This window comes from Heloderma suspectum, chromosome 3, assembly GCF_057233095.1.
Source record: "Heloderma suspectum isolate Gila_16-S chromosome 3, 16-S_ref, whole genome shotgun sequence".
Classification (NCBI taxonomy): domain Eukaryota; kingdom Metazoa; phylum Chordata; class Lepidosauria; order Squamata; family Helodermatidae; genus Heloderma; species Heloderma suspectum.
The window spans coordinates 10,183,821-10,207,295 of record NC_139460.1 but is presented as its reverse complement, the minus strand read 5'-3'; the positions used below and the strand labels follow the sequence as shown (position 1 = coordinate 10,207,295).

General features: G+C 45.4%; 1 protein-coding gene across 1 annotated transcript in view; it reads left to right on the top strand.

The window, feature by feature from the left end:
- Positions 1-23,475, top strand: part of TENM4 (teneurin transmembrane protein 4) — a 352,941-nt gene that overhangs the window by 230,956 nt on the left and 98,510 nt on the right. The window contains exons 13-14 of the mRNA XM_084845392.1: positions 14,163-14,309; positions 22,882-23,098. Of these exons, the coding sequence (XP_084701518.1) occupies positions 14,163-14,309; positions 22,882-23,098 (364 nt within the window). The remainder of the gene's footprint in view (positions 1-14,162; positions 14,310-22,881; positions 23,099-23,475) is intronic.

The following is a 23,475-nucleotide window of genomic DNA, read 5'->3' as shown; positions in this document are numbered from 1 at the left end:
CCTGAAAATGATCTTAGGGTCCAGGCAGGCACACATGGGAGGAGGCAATCTTTTTCTTCTGTGCTATCCTAAGTATGTATGTATGTATGTATTGTATTTATTAATCACCCATTTGGCTGGTCACCCAGCCACTCTGGGCGATGTACAACAATAAAAACAGTTTAAAACAATAAAATTCTATATTAAAAACATCATATTTCTAAAAATACCCTAACCCACCCCAAATGCCTGCCTGAACAACCACATTTTTAATGCATGGCGGAAGCTCATTAAAGAGGGGGCATGGCGGAGTTCCCTAGGAGGGGACTTCCACAGAGTGGGGGCCACCACAGAGAAGGCCCTCTCCCTCGTCCTCACCAGCCTAGCTGTCCTGGCTGATGGGACAGAGAGAAGGCCATCCGAGGCTGATCTTGTTAAGCGGCTTGTCTGGTGTTGCTGGAGGCGCTCCTTGAGATAGGCTGAGCCCGAACTGCGTAGGGTTTTAAAGGTCAAAACCAACACCTTAAATTTGGCCCAGAAAACAGTATTACCTTTTCTGGTGCCACGACACTTGTGGTTCTCTCTTTGACACACATACACCAAAATAAACCTCACCCTGATCCCCATTTGAGAAACACTCGCTTATAACCAAACTTGGGGCTGTTCTCACAATCCGAAGTGGAACGTCACATTACAAATAAATCCATCAGAGTTATGCGAGATTCAGACCTCAATGCTTTTAAGCTAGGTTTTGTTTTCAGTCTTCAAAACCGCACACGTTCTACAGTGCCTTACCAAAAAGCCATTAAAGTTGCTCTGGAAAAGTCCTCCTCTTTCAAGGCCCTCCTGGGTTGAAGCTGTACTTTATTAATTTAATTTATGAAATTATAGCTATAATGGGGAAATTGAGGTTTAAAAAAAAAAAAAAGCTGGAAACCATTGCCTGCCATTTCAAAATGTGTAGCTAATTATATACATAGGCCACAGTCACTCAGTGCTTTCTTGGTACGTCTGACAAGCTGACATTAAATTTGATTAAGTTGGACACACACATCCTTTTGAAACTGTAGTGGTGTAACTGTACATAGTTATATGTCTGGGGAGGGAGCAGGGGTTGGTAAAAGCACTCACTCTTCACCAAAAAACATGGGATGCCATACCATTCCATTAAAGTCAGTGCCTGTTTTAACCATATTGCAGTGGGAAGGTAAAGTGACCGGATGCAAAGCAGAACCAAGCTCCTGGATCTTCCTGGGGTCTCCAACACTTGCCCACCAAGCTTCCTGCCCCTGCTTTTCAAATTTTATGTGTTAAGATTCTGTAATGTATTTATTTTTTAACTGGGATGTTGCAAAGCACAAAGGGCTGCCCTCCAGCGCCATCTTTATTTGGGTTCAAAAGAGTGATTTTCTGTTTCAGAGCTCAGACCCCACCTCTGCCTTGTACTTAGGTTCTTGGGGAAGTTACTTTTCTGTTAGTCTCACCAGTTTGCTTGCGGCATGAGTATTTTGTGACTGGTCATGCCCATCATGGCATCCATTTTATGAATGGGTAACCCCTTCCCCCCATTGCAGCCATTTTATGAGAGCTCTTTCAAGACTCTCTCAAAATTCCAAATGTGCCTACTGACCCAAACCCTGTAATCAATGGTAGGGCTGCAGCATTTCGGCTGCACCCCTGTGCATATTAACCTGAATAACTCCCAATTGAATTCAGAGGGGCTTATGTCTGAGTAAACATAGAATCATAGAATAGTAGGGTTGGAAGGGGCCTATAAGGCCATCGAATCCAATCCCCTGCTCAATGCAGGAATCCAAGTCAAAGCATCCCTGACAGATGGCTGTCCAGCTTCATCTTGAATGCCTCCAGTGTGGGAGAGCCCACTACCTCCCTAGGCAATTGGTTCCATTGTCGTATTACTCTAATAGTCAGGAAGTTTCTCCTGATGTTCAGCCGGAATCTGGCTTCCTGTCACTTGAGCCCATGATTCCGTGTCCTGCACTCTGGGATGATCGAGAAGAGGTTCTGTCCTCCCTCTCTGTGACAACCTTTCAAGTACTTGAAGAGCGCTATCATATCTCCCCTCTTCTCATCTCAAGGCTAAATGTGCCCAGTTCTTTCAGTCTCTCCTCATAGGGCTTTGTTTCCAGTCCCCTGATCATCTTCGTTGCCCTCCTCTGAACCCTTTCCAGTTTGTCTGCATCCTTCTTAAAGTATGGTGCCCAGAAATGGACACAGTGCTCAAGATGAGGCCTAACCAGTGCTGAGTAGAGGGGAACTAGTACAGAACGCCTGGTACAGAACGCGTCTGGTACAGAACGCGGCAGCTCGCCTGATTAAAGGCAGCCGCCGGCGAGATCACATCACTCCAGTGCTGAAGGAGTTGCACTGGTTACCAGTTGTTTTCCGGGCCAAATTCAAGGTGTTGGTTTTGACCTTTAAAACCCTGTATGGTTCCGGCCCAGCCTATCTTAAGGAGCACCTCCAGCAACACCAGACAGGCCGCTTAACAAGATCAGCCTCGGATGGCCTTCTCTCTGTCCCATCAGCCAGGACAGCTAGACTGGTGGGGATGAGGGAGAGGGCCTTTTCTGTGGTGGCCCCCACTCTGTGGAACTCCCTCCCTAGGGAACTCCATCATGCCCCCTCTTTAATGAGCTTCCGTCGTGCATTAAAAATGTGGTTGTTCAGGCAGGCATTTGGGGTGGGTTAGGGTATTTTAAAAAAAAAATTATGGTAGAATTTTATTGTTTTAAATTGTTTTATGGTGTGTTGTACATCGCCCAGAGTGGCTGGGTGACCAGCCAGATGGGCGATTAATAAATTTAATAAATAAAAACTAGTACTTCATGTGATTTGGAAGCTATACTTCTATTAATGCAGCCCAAAAGAGCATTTGCCTTTTTTGAAGCCACATCACATTGATGGCTCATATTCATGCTTAGGACTGTGCTGTTAGTTGATTAATTAGATTGATACATTACAGATCTTTCGATTGATTAAAAAGATGCCTTTCCTCGATAAATCAGGTGGCACAATCCCCAGATTCTCCCTCACAGCCTATCTGAATAGCATGTGATGTCCACAGTTTTCACACCAGCCAGGAAAGTCACAATGCAGTAGCCATATCTATCACAAACCATTTCTCTACATCCGAAATGATAAAGTCTCTGACTAGGAGGACTCTACCCCATCCCAGAGCTATATCCTTGGTGTCAGAGGATATAGATACATCACCTGAGAGGTAGGTCTCTCCTAAGTGATGCTTCCTGCTTCCCAAGTATTTTTATTTATTTATTTATTTATTGCATTTATATCCCACCCTTTTTCCACTTGCAAGGAACCCAAGGCAGCTTACATTATCCTCCTCCTCTCCATTTTATCCTCACAACAACAACCCTGTGATGTAGGTTGGGCTGAGAGTGTGTGACTGGCCCAAAGTCACCCAGTGAGCTTCCATGGTTGAGTGGGGACTAGAGCCTGGATCTCCCGGCTCCCAGTCCAACACTCTAGCTACTACACCACCCTGGCGCTCATATGATGCCTTCCTGCTCCCAGGCCTTTTTTTTTCACAACAGTTGAGTAGCTTTCATCTAGGAATGTCTATCGCTGTAAAATCCAGCCCTTTGGGGGCTCGACGAACTCCCACTGAGCACCCCGACTCGGCTCACATTTGTGGGCCAAGCTGCAGGGGGGGTCCCCAAAATCTGGGGATTTTTTCTGTATCTTTTTAATTTGTGTAAATGGAAATGTGCGCAAATTACAGCCAAAATGTGAAAAAAATAAGGAAATTGTGAACACAATTTGCGCACATTTCTATTTATACAGATTTTTAAAACCAGAAAATCTGCAAACTGACCCGATTCAATGCAGATCGAGTCAGGCCAGCTTGCAGGAAAACGAGCCGAAGTCCTGGGGGCCGAGCTCATGAAAGCTTGGCGAGCTCCACCCCCTGGACGGATTCCTCCGACATTCCTTCTTTCATCCCAAGAACTCCTTACAATGATCCTGAAGGCCTCATCCACATACCTCTCTGCCTTCCTGAGCTTCTACAGCTCAGCCATTTTAACCTCAAGGGAACAAACTGAAAGCCAAAAACTTGTTGCACTGAGCACTCACCCACAACATCTTCCCAATTAACCGAACTCCTCCTGTCCTACAGCATTCCAGGGTGGTGTGATCAACACTGTCATCCTGGTGGCAGCAGACCTCCAGATCAAATGTTGACTTTGTATCCCTTTCCAGCCTCTCTTCGACATCCATAGGGTGGCAGGTCAAACAGGACTGCAAACAGACAGCCAGAGTGGCCAAACAAATGCTAATCCTGAAGAACTAGCAAAGCTGCTTTTGCAACTTAGCCCTTTAGGAAACCTGCAAGAACAGATACTGCTTGTAGGCCAAACTTGTGTGGCTTCAGAAGGGCTTCCTTTCTGCTGGTATCTGGGTTGTTTCCACCTAATTGCCTACAGTGAATGAAATGCCCCTGAATTGCTATATATTATGGGGGGGTTAAAGTCTCTTTTGTTAGATCAAGGAATGAGAAGCTGCTTTTGTGTCCATTTATAGAGCTAGAGTGGTAGCAATTCTTACAAAGAATAGGTAGGTCATTGGTAGGCGGTGTGATCAGAACCTCCTGCTAATAATATGGTACATGTTGGTATGGTAGATTTCAAGAGTACGCCTGGTTTCTGCCTTTCATCTCCATTTGGGAGGTCGGGGGGGTTATATGAGAGCCAGCATGGTGTAGTGGCTAGAGTGCTGGACTGGGAGTTGGGAGATCCGGGTTCTAGTCCCCACTCAGCCATGGAAGCTCACTGGGTGACTTTGGGCCAGTCACATACTCTCAGCCCAACCTACCTCACAGGGTTGTTGTTATGAGGATAAAATGGAGAGGAGGAGGATTATGTACGCCACCTTGAGCTCCTTGGAGGAAAAAAGGCGGGATATAAATGTAATAAATAAATAAATATATCAAAAGGTGACAGAGGAACATCCAGAGGGAACAGGAGGAGGCAGGGAGAGACCATTAAAGCATGGTATCTCAGTGTCCCACCTTCCTTGAGATACAGAGATGTGAAGTAACAGGCATCTCCACTCTCTGTCCCTTGTTATACACTCTCCCCCTTTTTTTCCATATGCCTTCTATATATATATAAAAAAAAAATACTTGCTTTATCTTCTTTGGCTCGCCCTTACAAACCAGGAGATGCAAAGTGTAGATTGTACTCCTTGGTGCCTGGTGAGAGTAGTTGCAGTAAACCTTTGCATTTTTGATGGGCCTTGGAGAAATCAGCACTAGCTGTAACTTCCATCTTGAATAATTCTTAGTTATGCGGGCAGAATGCATGATTTGAAATGAACATAGCTCAGGTCATTTGTGCTGTCTTAATTATTAACATATTTCTGGTTGAAATCTTCAAATCAGCCATTCTGATCTGACTTGGAAAGATGCATTGGTTTCGTTCTGCTCTAATCCAAACCAGCAAAACAGTCCGATCTTAAGTGCATATCTACTCCAGAGATTTGGACTGGTTTAATAGTCATTCTCTCTCCAGAGAATGGTGGGGACTACAGTTGATTGAGTGGGGACTGTGGATCATGGATGTCAAATTTCCAGCACCCTCACCAAACTACAATCCCCAAGGTTCTTTGGGGCAAGTCTCTTGACTTCCAAGATTCTGAATACGATTGCACTGGCTAAGAGTCAATTTCCATTACCTCCATATAGCCAGAGAATGTTTCGGTGAATCTTTACTCAACCTGGCCACATGGTATAATGATTGTGTGATAGTAAGCACACTATGTAGCAGGTATATAGCACTTTATATACATTACCGAATAAGGGCTTCATCACTCACTATGTTCTACCTGTCAGCAAACTAAGGAAGTGAATTGAAACTAGATAGGAACCTCACTGCATACTGAAATATGAGCTGAGTGAGTGATGGAGCCATTGTGTGACTGCTTTCCCGCAGTGTCAGGCTGAAAAAAGATTCAGCCAATCCACCTCTTCTAGCCTCATATAGGGGATTGTAGGACCTGGTCCTTAGAAACAAGGCGGCAAGTGAAAATGACTTAATTATATTTTTCCAGTTGTACAGATCTTCCACAGCTGTCCTGTGATTTTTTAAGATTTATTTTTAGCGCTCGCTCACATTTCTGTTTCTTATTAACACTTCCAAATATACATGATTAGGTTACCATATCTGGTCTGCTTTGGCAGTCCAGTGACTCACTCTGCTAAGAACAAAAAGGTGGCGTTTCTTAACATGTTACCCCTCCTTCCACATTAGGGATACATCATTATGTCTGCTTAGGCACCTTCTCTCTGGCTGTTGTTCAGAAATCGGGGGTCCGAGTGAGGATCACCAGTGACATCTAGTGTACTCTTACAGGTGGTCTCCAAAACCACAGTGAAATTAAGAGATAACATGCTGAAGACCAGATAGATCATTCTTTAGCATTTCCACCATGTGCTGAAGAGGCAGCCCATTTGTCAGTTTAAGTTTTAAGCTGAAAAGCAGCTTGCCTCTTCAGCAATGCAAACAGCTACTTTGGAAACATGGAAGAAACTCTTGGCTACATGGATTGTCCCCATTCATCTGTTTAGTTCAGTGATGGGGAATGTGTCGCCCACCAGCTCTTGTTGGATTGCAGTTCCCTGCATCCCTCACCATTGGCTATACAAGGTAGGGCTGATGGGAGTTGCGGTTCAACAAGATCTGGAGAGCTGCACATTTAGCTCACGTGACAGCAGCTACAGAAGGCTGAGTTTTATTCAGAAGGCTTTCAAGTGTCCTCCCACATGTTAGCAGACTTTCCTGACCTCCTTGCCAGATGTAGTGTAGTCTCTTAGGGCTGAATTCAGTTTTGAAGAATCTCTTCAGAGCCACGTTCCAGTGGTGGCCGAGGCTGAAGGCAAAGGGGGCAGGTCCAGAAATACCAAAAATACCCGCATATTTTAGCTTAATGCTATTACTGCCAGTACCTAAGCCTTTAGAAAGGCATTTCAACCTTTTAGGGTGCAGTCCTATGCGTGTTTCGACAGAAAGAAGTCCTACAACTCCCAGCATTCCCCAGCCAGCATGAGTAGTGGAAACCAGAGGTGGAAGCTTTTACACACCCTCCATACTGAAGGCTAGTTTGCATTCCATTGTCTAAGCAACCATGGAGACGGCATCCATAGTGGTAAAGGGCCATGAAAAGGGGAAGTGGTCTAAGTAAATACTATGCTCTGTAGAGACCAAGCAATCCAGACTTGTCACCATCAAGGCAACAAAGTGCTAAGGGACTTGGAAGAGGAAGGGCTCAGCGGTAGAGCACCTGTTTTGCATGAAGAGGATCCCAGGTTCAATCCCTGGCATCTCCAGGTAGAGCCGGAAAAAACCTGCATGAAACCCTAGAGGGCCATTGCCAGTCAGTGTTGACAAGGCTGAGCTAGATGGACCAATGGTCGGACTGGATACAAGGCAGCTTCCAATGTTCTTAAAACGATGGTCTCTCCGCCATAAATGGTTGTGAGCTTCACAGTGATGTCCATTTATGACCTTCTGAAATCATTCCCTTTCCCACCAAAATCTGATGAGGAAAGCCCTCATCATGCTTCCCTTCCTTTTCTTTTAACTAGAGGGAGGCCAAAGAAGGAAATACATTAACTCCACCTCTCTCCTATATTCCTTCAGCATCCAACCGTAATCTCTAAATAAAATCTCAATTGGAGATATGACTTCTGTAGAAAGAGCCTTCTGAGGGATATAGGAGGGTTATGACTGGGACTGATTAAAGAGCTTTAATTGCCCAGATCATTAGCGGCAGATTATTCCGGCTACCAGTCTTGAAAAATTGCGAGTTAATAACTTGCTAATCTGCATAAACAGCCTTGCTAGACAGGGGGAAATATATATATGTATATGTATATTTGTATATATGGAACAACTGGTTTTCTTTGCTTCCATCCTCCCAAATGTAACTTTGCTCATTATTTCTTCCTGAATGTCAGGCAAGAAGTATACATGGAAAGGCAATAATGATTTCAGCCTTTCCATGCATACTTCTTGCCCAACATTCAGCCACATGAATGAGCTTGCGCAAGTGTTGGGATGAAGCTTCCCTCTCCAGTGCGCACCAGAGGAGGAGATCAGAAGTAAACACTTCCAGGTTTAAACTAACTGTAGGTCATGGTTATGTCCAGCAAGAGCAAACTGTGGTTAGTTTAAAGTATGGTTTATTGAAACAAGCCAAGATGAAAACATGGTTTCTGATCTTGGCGTGTTCCAATAAAGCATAGTTTAAATTAACCACAGTTTGGACATAATGATGAACTATGGTTATCTTAAACCTGGAAGCAGATACTTCCAATCTCATCTGGCGAATGCCAGAGGATGATAGAGGAGGGAGCACTCAAGCCCAAGGCTTTAGCAAGCTCATTTGCCTAATGCTAAGATGACGATGATTATTTATTATTATTTATTATTATTATTAAATGTATTAATCGCCCATCTGGCTGGTCACCCAGCCACTCTGGGCAATGTACAGAATATAATAAAACAGTTTAAAACAATAAAATTCTACAATAAAAACGTTTTCTAAAATACCCTAACCCACCCCAAATGCCTGCCTGAACAACCACGTTTTTAATGCATGGCGGAAGCTCATTAAAGAGGGGGCATGGCGGATTTCCCGAGGGAGGGAGTTCCACAGAGTGGGGGCCACCACAGAAAAGGCCCTCTCCCTCGTCCCCACCAGTCTAGCTGTCCTGGCTGATGGGACAGAGAGAAGGCCATCCGAGGCTGATCTTGTTAAGCGGCCTGTCTGGTGTTCAGTAAGGCGCTCCTTAAGATAGGCTGGGCCGGAACCATATAGGGTTTTAAAGGTCAAAACCAACACCTTGAATTTGGCCCGGAAAACAGCTGGTAACCAGTGCAACTCCTTCAGCACTGGAGTGATGTGATCTCGCCGGCGGCTGCCTTTAATCAGGCGAGCCGCCGCGTTCTGTACCAGCTGCAGCTTCTGAACTGTCTTCAAGGGTAACCCCACGTAGAGCGCATTACAGTAGTCTAAACGAGAGGAGGCCAAGGCATGTACTACCGATGGGAGCAGATGGTCAGGAAGGTAGGGGCGCAGCCGCCGTATCAGATGGAGTTGATACAGCGCTGTCCGGCTCACAGCTGACACCTGAGCCTCCATGGACAGCTGGGAGTCCAAAATGACCCCCAGGCTGCAGACCTGGTCTTTCAAGGGTAGCTGTACCCCATTCAACACCAGGTCGACATCCCCCAGCCTCCTCTTGTCTCCCACCAAAAGTACCTCGGTCTTGTCAGGGTTCAGCTTCAGCTTATTCCTCCCCATCCAGCCACTCACTGTCTCCAGACATTTGGACAGGGATTCTACGGCCAACCTTGGTGAATATTTGAACGAGAGGTAGAGCTGCATGTCACCCACATATTGATGACAACGCACCCCAAAACCCCTGATGATCGCCCCCAGCAGCTTCACATAGATGTTAAATAGCATTGGGGAGAGGATGGAACCCTGTGGCACCCTACAAGTGAGTGGCCACGGGTCCAGCACCTCCTCTCCCAGTGCTACCCTCTGATACCTGCCAGAGAGGAAGGACCGGAACCACTGCAATATGGTGTCTCCAATGCCCAACCCCTTCAGGTGGTCCAGGAGGATACCGTGGTCAACGGTATCAAAAGCCACTGAGAGGTCGAGGAGAACAAGGAAGGAGCATTCACCCCTATCCAGAGCCCTCCTCATATCATCCACCAAGGCGACCAAGGCCGTTTCTGTCCCATGCCCAAGCCTCAAGCCTGACTGAAATGGGTCTAGATAATCAGTTTCTTCCAAGTGTGCCTTCAACTGCATCGCCACCACCCGCTCAATCACCTTGCCCAAAAATGGCAGATTTGAGACTGGGCGAAAGTTGTTCAGAACTTGGGGATCCAAGGAGGGCTTCTTTAAGAGCAGTCTTATCGCTGCCTCCTTGAGGGCTGATGGCATCACTCCCTCCTCAAGGGAGGCATTCACCACCGCCCTGATCCCCTCACCCAATCTCTCTCTGCAGCCCATAATGTGCCAAGATGGGCAAGGATCAAGTAAGCAGGTGGTTGGCCTTACAGATGAAAGCACCTTGTCCACTTCATCAGGAGGAAAAAGCTGGCACCGATCCCACAAAACCCGTTTGCCACAGGCCGCCTCTTGCTCACTAACTGTATCCACAGCACACGGAGTAACACTCCTAATCCGATCAATTTTATCTGCAAAGTGCCTTGCCAAGGCCTCACAGGAGGCCTTAGAATGCTCCAGTGGTTCCGGAGCCACAGGACCGACCAGGCTCCGGACCACTTGGAACAGCCTCCTGGGACAGCACTCTGCAGACGTGATGGAGGCAGCATAATATTCCTTTTTTGCTGCCTTCACCGCCACGTGATAGGCTGAAGATACAGCTCTAGCCCGTGTCTGATCGTCTTTGGAGCGAGACTTCCGCCACCGGCGCTCTAGCCATCTCACCTCCTGTTTCAGAGCTCGTAACCGCGGATTGAACCATGGTGCAGTCCGAGCCCTGTTCAGGGGGAGAGGGCGTTTCGGAGCCACCCGATCTAATGCCCCAGTGATTGCGGCATTCCAGCCGCAATCCACCAGGGTCTCGACCGAGTGGCCGTTGGCGTGCCCCAGAGAATCCCCAAGCGCGTTCAGGAATCCATTCGGATCCATAAGACGCCTGGGGTGGACCATTTTAATGGGTTTACATCCAAACTGGGACTTCCTCTCTTAAAATTAATCTTATTGGCCAAATGACATGACCATAATTGCATGGTGAGATGCTCCCTGTGCAAGTGTCAAACATTTTCTCTCTTCAAATCTCTCCTCAAATCCACCACTCTTAATTAACACCCTCCTCCAGTCTTCATCCCTGGCAAAAACAAAATCTAAAATATTGTTCACATTCCTCCTTTGTTACCTTCACCTTTCCCATCCCTTTATTCTCTCCCCAGAATTAAATGTAGATTGTAATCTTCTTGGGGCAGAGACCTGTGTTTTTCGCTGATGCTGTAAAGCACTGTGCATGAAATTACAATATATTGTGTCAGACCATTTGTCCATCTAGCCCAGTATCACCTTTGACTGGCAGTAGCTCTTTAGGATCCGCTTTCCCAGCTGTGCTACCTTAGATCTTTTTAATTGCAGGTGCTAGGTATCAAACCTTGGATTGTATGCATGTAGAGCATATACTGTGCCACTGAGCTGTGATCTCTGCATAGATTACGGAGAAAAAAGTAGAGGGGCTCTTAATGAAACCCACACTTTTAGCTAAATCATGCTCTCCCTCTAACCTTCTAAAAACAATAGCTGAAGGTGTTGTCACAAAAGATAGGATGCCAGGTCTTCCCCGTCCCCCTATAATTTAAACACTGGCTATAGCTCCTTGGTGGTGGTGGTGATAGAAAGAAGACAAAGATGAAAGAAAAGGAGAAATAGTAACTTATTTGTCTGATTGCTTGGACATCATGACACCGGTCTCAGTCACTTTTCTAAGATTAGAGATGGCATGGCAATCCCACAACCCCTTTCCCCATGGAATCTGTGTCAACCGCTTGCCCAGTATCCCACATACCACCCGGGTAAATGACTTGCAACAATCATCCCTGACGACAGAACCTTCAAGCTTTCTTGGTGTTGATGGCTTGCTTGTAAAAATTTCACATGCATCTCTATGCAAATTCATTTCACATGTTAACATCCTCAGCCATAGGATACCTCCCACAAGAGATTTCTCTTGCCTGGATCCCCTTGGGATTGTAAAGTGTGAAGGTGTGCTATGGGGAGTAGGGAAGTATAAAGCATCATAATGTGTTTGGTATTGGTATTCTAGGCAACTATTACTATTTGAGGAGACAAAAATAGGTATTCTGAACCATGAACCACCACACTTGCTTTTTAGTGGTGGTTTATACAGATGCTTGGGACAACTGCTGCATCTTCCAGTGAACTATAACTGAAGGAAATGTAGCTTTTGCATTGAATGACATTTCCCGTGGCAAAGGGAAATAATGCATTGTGCACCTGGTGGTGCCGGGGACTCAGCACCAGCACTCCTTACTCCAATTCATAGTAGCTATGGACATCCACTGAAGTCAACATGAATTGACCTTTTCCTCTAAATTCAGACACGTTGATCTTCTATGTGGATGGCCATCTGTCAGGGGTGCTTTGACTTAGATTCCTGCATTTTGCAGGGGGTTGGACTCGATGGCCTTGTAGGCCCCTTCCAACCCTACTATTCTATGATTCTAGTCTGATGAAAGGTTCATGTCCAGATCATAGCTAGTTGCATTCAGAAAAGGTTTAAAAATTTGAGTTAAGGGTCAGCTCAGGATCCTCATTACTAGAATCTCAGGAAGGTCTAGGTAATAATTTTAGGGTGCAATCCTATGCATGTTTAGATAGAAAAATTTTTTAGACTTTTTTCTGTCTAAAGATGCATAGGATTTCACCCTTAAATGGAAATGGAAATCAAAGTTTCAAATTGCAGAGAATGGATATGGAAATACAGCCTGGCATTTTTATACATTTTCTTTGAAAAATAATTATAAGATATAATTATAAGATGTTAATAGTACATAATGCTGGACAAATGAAAACAGAAGGATGTCATTATTATTGTTTGATGGGAATGTGATACAATATGAGAAATATGACTATTAAAATTATTCATAGCTCTAGTTTACCCTCTGCCATAATAATATTCAGTTTATTCTGGTTTATTTTGATAAAAAGGTTACAGAATTAGGAATCAAATGGCATATTGGAACAAATCAATAATTCAGTAAGGCTGCAATCCTATGTATGTTTAGACAGAAAAAAAGTCCTAGAACTCCCACCATTCCCCAGCCAGCACTGCTGGCTGGGGAATGCTGGGAGTTCTAGGACTTGTTTCTGCCTAAACATGCATAGGATTGTACCGTAAGACAAGTGCTGTGTATTAACACCTTGCTGACATTTCCAACAGTCAATCAATCAAACAATCTGAGATCTTTTCATATACTTGCCCATTTTGTTTCCTCAGTATGCTTAACTTATTGGAAAGATATACTTATTAAAGAAGATATAAATTTATTGAGGAAGTTGTTGATAAAGACAAAAATTTAAGATTCCAATAATTGAAAGCAACAACAAAAAAGAATGTGTACTTATAGTATGTACTTGGCTAAGAAGAAAGGTTATGGAAATAGATAAATTAGATTTTTTGTAAGAAATGGTATAAAGGAGCAAAGACATTTGAAGATGTGATTATTAATGGAAATCTATATACATTTGGGGGGAGTAAGAAAAATTGCTGTATAATTGATTCAGGGTAGAGTCTTTCTTCACTGTATAGTTGTAATAATTTGTAAATTGTTCCATACGGAAATGAGGAAAAGGTTTTGTAAAAAAGAGACTGTCCTGTTGACGGGGATACGTTGCATTGTGGATGCATATCAAACCATTCAGTCTTGTTCAGATGTTTACATGCCCACTGAAAATGTCAAACTGAGATAAACGGTTGTGTGAATCACCTTAGGATGCAATAAGAAGCTGTCCCTTTGAACAAGAGAGCCTAGAAGGGTATGCCTTCTAGGGATGGGCAAGAGCAATAGTTGACCTTGCCAAGAATCTCCGAACATCAGCTCACTGCTTATCTCTCCTTGATTTGTGCTTGCTTTTACAATCACTGTTTGTTTTGTGTGAGTGGGGAAATTGCGCAAGATGAACAGCAATTCATGGAAGTTGTGCAAAAAATTCTCAAATTTGCACAAATGTCCCCCAAAGACTAAAGCATGGATGATTTAAAAGTTGTGCATTTCAAGAAAGTTATGCATTTTGAGAAATTTTTGCATTTTGAGAAAGTTGCACATTTTTCAAGTACGCATTTCACAAATGTGAACACAAGTTCAGAAATTTGCAAACATTTTCAGAGAAAACATACTCCCGTTCGTGTTCGAGATTATGAGCAGGGCATTTTCAAGTGATTTGTGAACTGCAACGAAATTCTCATGCATCCTTAATGCCATCAATCAAGGACACTGCAAATACCCGTTTGTCTGGACACAGTAGGCAGGTTGCCCCTCTCTCTACTCAGTTTAAATTTTCTAATGCCTTCCTGATGAAATGGAACTGTTATTTTCCTTTTGCCCTTCCAGAAGGATGCCCTGGCTTATGTAACGGCAACGGCAGGTGCACGCTAGACATGAATGGGTGGCACTGCGTCTGCCAGCTGGGCTGGAGAGGAGCGGGCTGCGACACTTCCATGGAGACAGCATGCGGCGATGGAAAAGACAATGATGGAGGTAAGATAACGACCAACATGGTTTGCTAACTGCAAGTCTGCATTTGCATCTGCCACCTCGAAGGCCAGGGAACCACTGAATATTCCTAGGATCCAACCTTAAATCTTTCCCCTATCTTATATTATTACATTAATCCAATCTGATCCTTTGCCAGCAGTTATGGTCGCTACCAGATGGAGGGCACTGTGTTTTGAAGGTCCCAGGCGCAATCCTGAGCAACTCCAGTTAAAGCAGGGGTGCTAAACCTTTTCCAACTCATGGGCCAAATTGCATTTCGGAGAAGCTCTTGGGGGCCACATTGCAGTTGTAGGCTAGGCAAAAGGGGCGGAGCCAAAAACATTTTATTATTTATTTATTCATTTCATTTCTATACCGCCCAATAGCCGAAGCTCTCTCTAAAATACCAGCATATTTTACTTTAAAACTCGTACTACCAGTAATCAAGGCTTAGGTGAGGCAATTGAACCATTTAGAATGGGGAAAAAACTGTGCAAAATCAGGGAAACCACCAAACAATCAGTGATTGGGGAGAGAGTGGGGCCAGTGTAGTGTAGTGGTGAGAGTGACAGACTGGGAGCCGGGAGATCCGGGTTCTAGTCCCCACATGGCCATGGAAGCTCACTGGGTGACTTTTAGCCAGTCCCAGCCTCTCAGCCCAACCTACCTCACAGGGTTGTTGTTGTGAGGATAAAACAGAGAGGAGGAGGATAATGTAAGCCGCCTTGGGTTCCTTGCAAGAGGAAAAAAGGTGGGATATAAATGCAATAAATAAATAAATAGGGGGAGGGGGCGTTGCCATCCAGGGAACCCAGGAAGTCCATATTGGGACAGCAGGCATGCCACATTTTACCCCCAGGCCTCAGGTTCTGAACTCCAAAGGATCTCATCAGATCTGGGAAGGGCTTCTGCTTGAGAGCTACTCCCAGTCAAAGTAGACAGTACTTTGGACCAATTGTGTGATTCAGCATAAGACAGCTTCATATGCTCATATTAGGGTAAACAGCTCCATTGTAAAACACATGCCTGGCATCTACATGTAGAAGAACCTCAGGTAACAGGTGCTACGAAAGACCCATGCCTGAGATTTTGGAGATGTTACACTAGACAATACTGGGCTAGATGGAACAATGGTACGATGCAGTGTAAAGTAGCCTTCCCCATTGGCCATGGTGGCTGGGGATGATGGAGTTGTAGTCCAACATATCTGGAGGGCTTCAAGTTGGGGAAAGCAGATGTATGGCAGCTATGTTTACTCAGAGAGGCTAGGCAAGGTTAGAGAAAGGCTAGGCGAGGTCTGGTCTTCAGGGCCAAAAGCATCTCGCTCTCATTAAAACGTTTACAAAGAGCACCCTTTGTGGTCCTAGATTGGGACCACAAGGGGAGGAACTTAATCCCTTTCCCTCATGAGACTTCCCCAACAAAAATCCCCTGCTAAGGTGACCTCCAGCCTCATTCCTTATTGAGCAGAGAACCCGACACATCGCCCACCTAAGCACCTGCTGTTTGCCACGATTGGGAAAACATATCAGCACAGTGTTCTAAGGCTCAACTAGTTCTCCTGTGGAGACACACCCTTTTCTTTTTCTTTTAATACTGATGTAGGCAATAATGGCAAGCAAATTCTTGTAATTGGCTATTAACAGCAGCTTATCATGTTGCAGAGAAAGCTCTGGTAGACGGTTACGGTTTGGATTAGACGTTAGGAGACATCTAATTGTAAGACAGACAGAAGAATGCATAATTTGATTCTGTAAACCACAGTACCTCCCCGCCCCCCCACACCCCGCTTAAGATAGCAGTGAAGTACAAGCATTGCATGTGTTATCATATTACAGAGCACTGCTATTTCCAGAAGGGGGAGTGGAGGTAAAACCAAGCCTGAGAGCTTGTGGGGTGTGTGTGTGTGTGATTGAATGCTTAAGATAGTTTTGCACATCTGGTGTGGTAAATGGCCCAAATTACTTCCCTTGGAAAAAAGATTTGGAATAGAGGGGCCCCCAGCAGAAGTAGCGCTCCTCCCCTCCCCTGGTATAAAAAAAACACAAGCTGTAAAACAAAGGACACTTTCTTCTCTCCCATGAAACTGGATACCACCGTCTTCATTTCTATTTACGGCAGACTCAAGGCAGCAATACTGTTCACCGCACCAGATGTGTCAAATATACGGATTTAGGCTATAATCCCCACTTTTGTGAATGGGAACAAAAATGGCCATGTTTAGAATGGGTGAAGGGCACGGTTTTCCAGGGAGGCAACCTGGACCAGAAACAGAATGGAAACTACAGTTGTTATCTTCAAAGAATATTGTTCAAAACTGCAGTTGCGCCTGGTCAATATTACACATGTCTCTGGCCTAAGTTGGGACAGAAATTTCCCATGCACCAAATTTGCACTTTAGGTTGAAAACAGAGAGTGTAAGAAGTGGTTATAAAAGACGGTGACATAAATTTAAGACTGCATCTGTGTATGCCTCCTTGGGAGTAAGCCCCATAGACCTCATCACTTCTGAGTAAACATGCATCAAGTTATGCAACTACCATCGGAACTGGGCTTCTTGGGGCTTTCTTCTAAGCCATTGTTTATAGCATAGGGCTACAATGGTGAGTTCATACATGCACACCATCCCTTGATGATTGTCCCATCAAGTCACGGCTTGTATACTTGGAAAGGCCACCACAAATAAAAACTCCTCAAACAGAATTTTCAGATGAATTTGGGCACAGTGTCATTCCGCAGAAGTGGTGCTGCCACAGGTCCCCGATCACAAGCAGATACAAACTCACATATGTAAGAACGAATGTGGGGGGGAAAAGGGACTTCTTCCAGAGGTATGGGATGCCCATAGCAGATGTATGTACTGTGCTTCGACACAGGGGAGACACCACTACTTCTACAGTGGAGAAAATAGCCCAAACAACTGTTCAAGTCCAAAGTTACAGACTTGGTTTTTAGCACATCCACATGCGTTACAAAAGAGAAGAATGGCTTGGTCAGTGTGCCAGCCCCCTTGCACATGGGCCAGTATACTAGTTCTGATAGGCATAACATCGGAATAGAGAAATCTGGAGATTGGGGATTTAACGTTTGCCAAACAAGGAATGGAAAGAGGTGCTATAAAATGGCAAGGAAGGGGACTGGGCGGGTGGGCATTCAAGAAAAGCTTGAGTGCTGGTGAAAATGGTGGTCCATAGGGCTGAAACTGATATATTTAGAGGAGAAAAGGAAAAGATATAGAGCAGCCTTCCCCAACCTGGTGCCCTCCAGCTGCGTTGGATTGCAGCTCCCATGTTTCCCAGCCAGCATGGGCTTCGGAAGTTGCAGTCCAACACATACGGGGGCAGCAGCTTGGGGGAGGCTGGTATAGAGCATAAGCAGTTATAATTCCCTGGTTTCAGAGCAAGGGGAACCTGGAAGGACTTCACTTCCTGATTGGTCACAAATAGTTGGAAAAATACTAGGGGCACAGGCTACCCTCAGGTTGTCTGGCTTTAGTTACAAATTAAGCATGGGGCAAAAGCTTCAAGCCGCTTAGGCACTATGGAGTAGGGATGTCTGTCACTGGGAAGTCCAGCCCTTTTTGGCCCCGACAGATTCCTGCAGTGCTCCCAACTTGGCTTGCATTTGTGAGCTGAGCCGGGGGCCTGTTCCTGAAATCCAGGAATTTCTTTGGGTTTGTTTGTTTGTTTATTTATTTATTTTTGTGTAAAAATCCATTTTCTGCACATTACGGATGAAATGTGTGTAATTTGTGCAAATTGCGCTCATAATTTGTGCACGCTGCTTTACACAAATTTTTTAAAAACCAGAAATCTGCGAGCTGGCCCAACTCGATGCAGATCAAGTCGGGTCAACTTGCAGGAAAGTGAGCCAAAGTCCAGGGGGTCAAGCTGAATAAGGCTTGGTGAGCTTCATGGATTCCTCCGACATCCCTATTATGGAGAACCATGTTGCCTAGGCACAGCCAATGGATAATATAACTAAACCTGGTTCTGACACAATCGGTGCTCACAGAGATGATGGGGAGACTGAGCGAAAGCTGAGCCATTATTAGGGACCCAGAGCTGCCATAGTTTGGTTTAAGAATATAATTTAAAATGTAGAGCCTTAAAATGGGCCTTCTCCTTAGACCTGACAACACCAAAGAAAATAACAAAAACAGAGAGAGGCAAGGGAGACGTGGGGAGAGGATATGAGGAAGGGAACTATATAAAAATTCTTCAAAGGTTTTAGAAAGGTGGCTAAATTGGTAATGCTCGACTCAAGACCATTGGTGGAAGCTTCCCAGCAACGCTCTAAAGTCCATGCTTGACACCCCACATTGGACTCAACACATACATAGCACCAAAAATGGAAGTCGGGAGCTCAGAGGTTATGCTGTGTGACATATGGGACTCAGCTTTGGACTCAACACGCACCTTAACTTGGGTACAGATTTTTTCTTTGTGGTGTACAAAGCAAAACAAATCTCTCTGGGCAAACAAGGAACATAGGAAGCGGCCTTATATCAAGTCAGACCATGGGTCCATCTAACCCACTGTTGTCGACACTGACTGGCAGCACTTCTCCAGATTTCAGGCAGGATTCTTTCCTGGCCCTACCTGGAGATGCTGGGCGGGGATCAAACTGGGACTTTCTGCATGCAAAGCAGGTGCTCTACCACTGAGCTATGTCCCCTCCAGTGGAGTAACAAGGTGGATCAGGAAAAGAAGTAGAGACCTCTGGCCCTGGAAATATGGGCTAGGCATCAGAGTGGAGCAGGAGTTAATGCTAGCAAAGGATCACAATGAATGATCTTGGAGGCCAAGTGAACTCTGAGTTAATCTTAGAGATGAACTGAAATCCATGAATGTCAGGGATGTGCAAGCAAAAGGAAATAACTGGTGTCCAAACTCAAGGGCTATTATAGGCTTCAGAACAAAGAATACAAATGACTTAGTGGCTCTGAGACTACACTCAGGATGGGGCAGAACAAAGGGAGCAGTAGTTTGACTCTGGGGAATAGAAGGAAACCTCAGGGAGGCTCCTGGCTACTTAACTGAATTAAGGATAGCTGGCTGTTCTCTGAAAGATCTGTACCATGGAAGACAACTAGCTATCAGCGTGCTAAATGTAGGGGTGTCAGAGAATTTCTCCACGAATCTCCGGGAGGCCGAATGCCAACGCATTCAGCCCCCCGAAATTGGTTGAGAAACGGTCCGCCACCCCCCCGCCACCCCCCCGGGATGGGACTTACTTTCAGCGAATGTCCCTCACGGTGGCAGCTCCTGGCAGTGGTTCGGTGGTGGCGGCAGCGGCAGCCGGTCTTCCGACCGGCTGCTGCCGCCGCCATTTCCAAGTGTAAAAAACAAACAAACGTGATAGGCTATGTAAAGATTTACGTAGCCTATCACGGCTAGATTTCCAAAGTCAGCTGTGATAGGCTACGTAAATCCTTACGTAGCCTATCACGGCTGACTTTGAAGAAAAAAAAAAGGCGCCGCCATTTGCGTTCCTTATTTTGGCATGGGTAGTCTACGTAAATATTTACGTAGACTACGGCGAAAATAAGGGCAACGCAAATAGCAAATATTTACATAGACTACCCGGGCCAAAATAAGGAATGCAAATGGCGGCGCCCATAGGCGCCGCCATTTGCGTACGTGCTTTTTTTTTTTTCCAAAGTCAGCCCTGATAGGCTACGTAAGGATTTACGTAGTCTATCACGGCTGACTGCAGGCCAGGGACGCAAACGGCGGCGGCTATGGCCGCCGCCATTTGCGTCCCAGCAGGACAACAGGATTTGCGGCCGGAGAGACGGGGCGCCTCCCCCCCGGCCAGAATTTCGGGGGGGGAAACGGAGCGCCTCCCCCCCACTGCGAAGCAAGCTTCGGGATCAGGTAAGTGACTTTTGTCCATCCCTAGCTAAATGAAAGGTATCCCGAGGGGTGTCCAGGTGATACCTGTTGACCCACCTTTGGGGTCGGAATGCTTCAGGATTGGGCCATATCCTGCCAGGCTCTGCATTGGCCAACTTACAGATGCCCTGGTATGTTAGCTGGGTGGGTGGTGACTTGGCCCAGTTATGCATGTGCATGTTTCCCTAGTTCCATGGGCAGTGCTAGCCCAGCCAAGACATTCTGCCTGAGGCACAGCACAAGATGCGGTCCTCCCCCATTCTGTGTATAGAAGTTGCCCGACCCGGCAGTTGAGTTTAGCGATGGGCAGCGTTTGAGATCACTAGGCCTCTCCAGACATTGCCTCCCCACTCGTCTCATGCCCAATTTCTGTCTAAGCTTGGGATCACTGCTCACTCTGCAAAAATGGGAAAATTGCACAAATTGAGCAGCTGTTGAAAGCCATATTTGCACACATTTCCTCGTTTGTGCAACTTTCCTCCATAGACTAAAGTGGGGCTTTCAGTCTGCAGGGGAAAACTTGTGCAAATTAGGAAACTTGCACAAAATCAAACAAGGAAAGCTGTGCAAATCAAATGCAAGTATGTGTTTGACGACTTGTGACCACTTTCGTTGGACACATACGTTCGCATTCAGGGCTTCGAACAGGGCATGCTCGCATGTTTTGCACGCAAAAACGAAATTCTCATACATCCCTAGTAGAATCTTGCATCATACAGACAACAGGACAGAGTACTTCACTACATCGCAGGGCAGCAGGCTAGCTTAAGGTGTGCATGCTTCAGTGCACACAGAGTTCTGTCCTTCAACAGTGGCAGTCAGCCAGGAGGTTCAGGAGGAATGGGGGCACCAGGGCTGCCACCACAGCTTCATCGAACCCTCCAGCATCCACCGCCTGAAGTGGCTTCCTCACTCTGCCTAATGCTAAGGCCAGCCCTGTGCATGGGAGCAACTCCTTATAATGTAATCAATGGGGGAAGCACATACACAAGAGAGCCAGTGTGGTGTAGTGGCTGGAGTGTTGGACTGGAAGTCGGGAGATCCGGGTTCTAGACCTCACTTGGCCATGGAAGCTCACTGGGTGACTTTGGGCCTGTCACAGACTCTCAGCCCAACCAATCCCACAGGGTTGTTGTTGTGAGGATAAAATGGAGAGGAGGAGGATTATGTACGCCGCCTTGGGTTCCTTAAGGAGGAAAAAAGGTGGGATATATATGTAACAAATAAATAATAAATAATACACAATTATCTGGCCCCTCTGCAGCCACCCGGGGCCTCTTCTCATTTCTGGCAGCCCCTGTGGCTTGGCTGCCTGTTCCGTAACAAAATGGATGCTTGAGTCATGGTGTCAGCAGAATGTCAACAAAGCTGCAAAGCACAGCTATACATGTATGGAGAGCCAACATCTTAACCACTCTGTAATAGTAGTCGCATATTAAAAGCTACTCTAAGGGTTCGATCCTATGCATGTTAAGACAGAAAAAAATCTGGGGCATGCTGGGAGTTATAGGTCTCTTTTCTGTCTAAACATGCATAGGATTGCTTCCTAATTCTGCCTGGGGGTTGTGTTCTCTCTCTCTCTCTCTCTCTCTCTCTCTCTCTGTGTGTGTATATATGTGTGTGTGTTGGATCTGCATGGCATAAGCAGCTCCTAAATTTTCCTGAGTTGAAGGGAGCATAATCCTATAACACCCATTAAAAGTCAAGGGGAGCCAGGAGCTGAATCCCAGATCTACGTTCAGAGAGTTTAAGAGCTTTAAAGATGTCAGTAGCAAAGACCCTTTGTCATACTTACACCTGATCAGGATAAAGGAAAAAAAAAAGGGGGGGGGACTTGTCTACACAAGGACAGAAAGAAATATTAGGTGAAAAACTAGTTCTTTAGCATCCATGCCTCATCCCAGATGCTCTGTTGATGGCTTTCCCTGAAACACATGCCTGCTGCTGCTTGCAGTGTCGTTTTTTGGTCCTTGAAGTCTTAATCTGAGGCTGGGAAACTAAGGGGAAGCCAACAAGAACTGAAGCATATGTTCCAACTGTCCATAGTTAACAGAGAAAGACTCGGTTTTCCAATAGTTCTCACCGTCAAATCACTGGCCCTATTTTGACTCTGTTTTGTCTCTAGGGCAGATTTGGGAGCACACTTCTTTAAAATCCTGCTTGTGAGTGGACATTCTCCAGGTTTCAACTCCCTCCTCTCAGTCGTCTAGGATGTCAATCTCTGTGTGAGGGTTGGAGGAGGGTTAGATGCAATTGCACTTAAAACACACACACACACATGTAAAGGACACCAAATGCAGTTCCAGAGAGCTGTGCAGTCCCTAAACTATTAAATGAACTCTCTTTTCCTGAGAATTTTCTGAGAAAACTCATACATACTGAGCTGATTCCAAATGAACCGAGGGGTGTTCACCCATCACTATTCACCTTCTGAGGTTGACTTGGCTGAGAGATACCAGTTTGTCCAAGGCAATTCAGTGAGTGTCATGAAGAGCTGAAAGAGGACAGCTTTGGTTTGGCGTAGCAGAGTTGCTAAGATTGAGAGAGAGACAGAGAGAGAGAGCACTCATTTGGACTTTGAGGGGCTGGACAAAGGTTGCTTTGAATCTGTTACTGATCTGTGCTCCTGTTTTTGCACCCCTTTAGCCTGTTCCTTTCCTTTTCTCTCTGATCCACAGATGGGTTAATAGATTGCATGGACCCAGACTGCTGCCTTCAGCCCCTATGCCATACCAACACACTGTGCTTGGGCTCTCCAGACCCCTTGGATATCATACAGGAGACGCAACCACCAGTGTCCCAGCAGAACCTTTACTCATTCTATGATCGGATCAAGTTTCTAGTTGGCAAGGACAGCACGCACATAATTCCAGGAGAGAATCCTTTCAATGGAGGGTAAGTCCCTTTGGGGCTTTATTTGCTGCAACAAAACCAAAATATTTTTAGGCCATGGATATGCCTGCGTGAGATATGAACCATGTGCAACAGAAAAGCAAAATGATACATGACATGGAAGCACCATCCTACCAGAAAAGAAGATACTAAGATTTGTTTTTTTAAAAAAAAAATATAATGAGCAGGAATAGTTCCTGAAGGTCTTACTGAGTTAAATGGTATACAACTTGAGAAATGATCACATATCCATGCTTCTCTCTAGCTAGTTTTTTCCTAAAGCTTAGGATTGCTGGCTAATTTTCATACAAAAGCAAATGGAACATACTTTGGGGGGCAATAGCCGAAGAGAGCTTTGGCTATTGGGCGGTATAGAAATT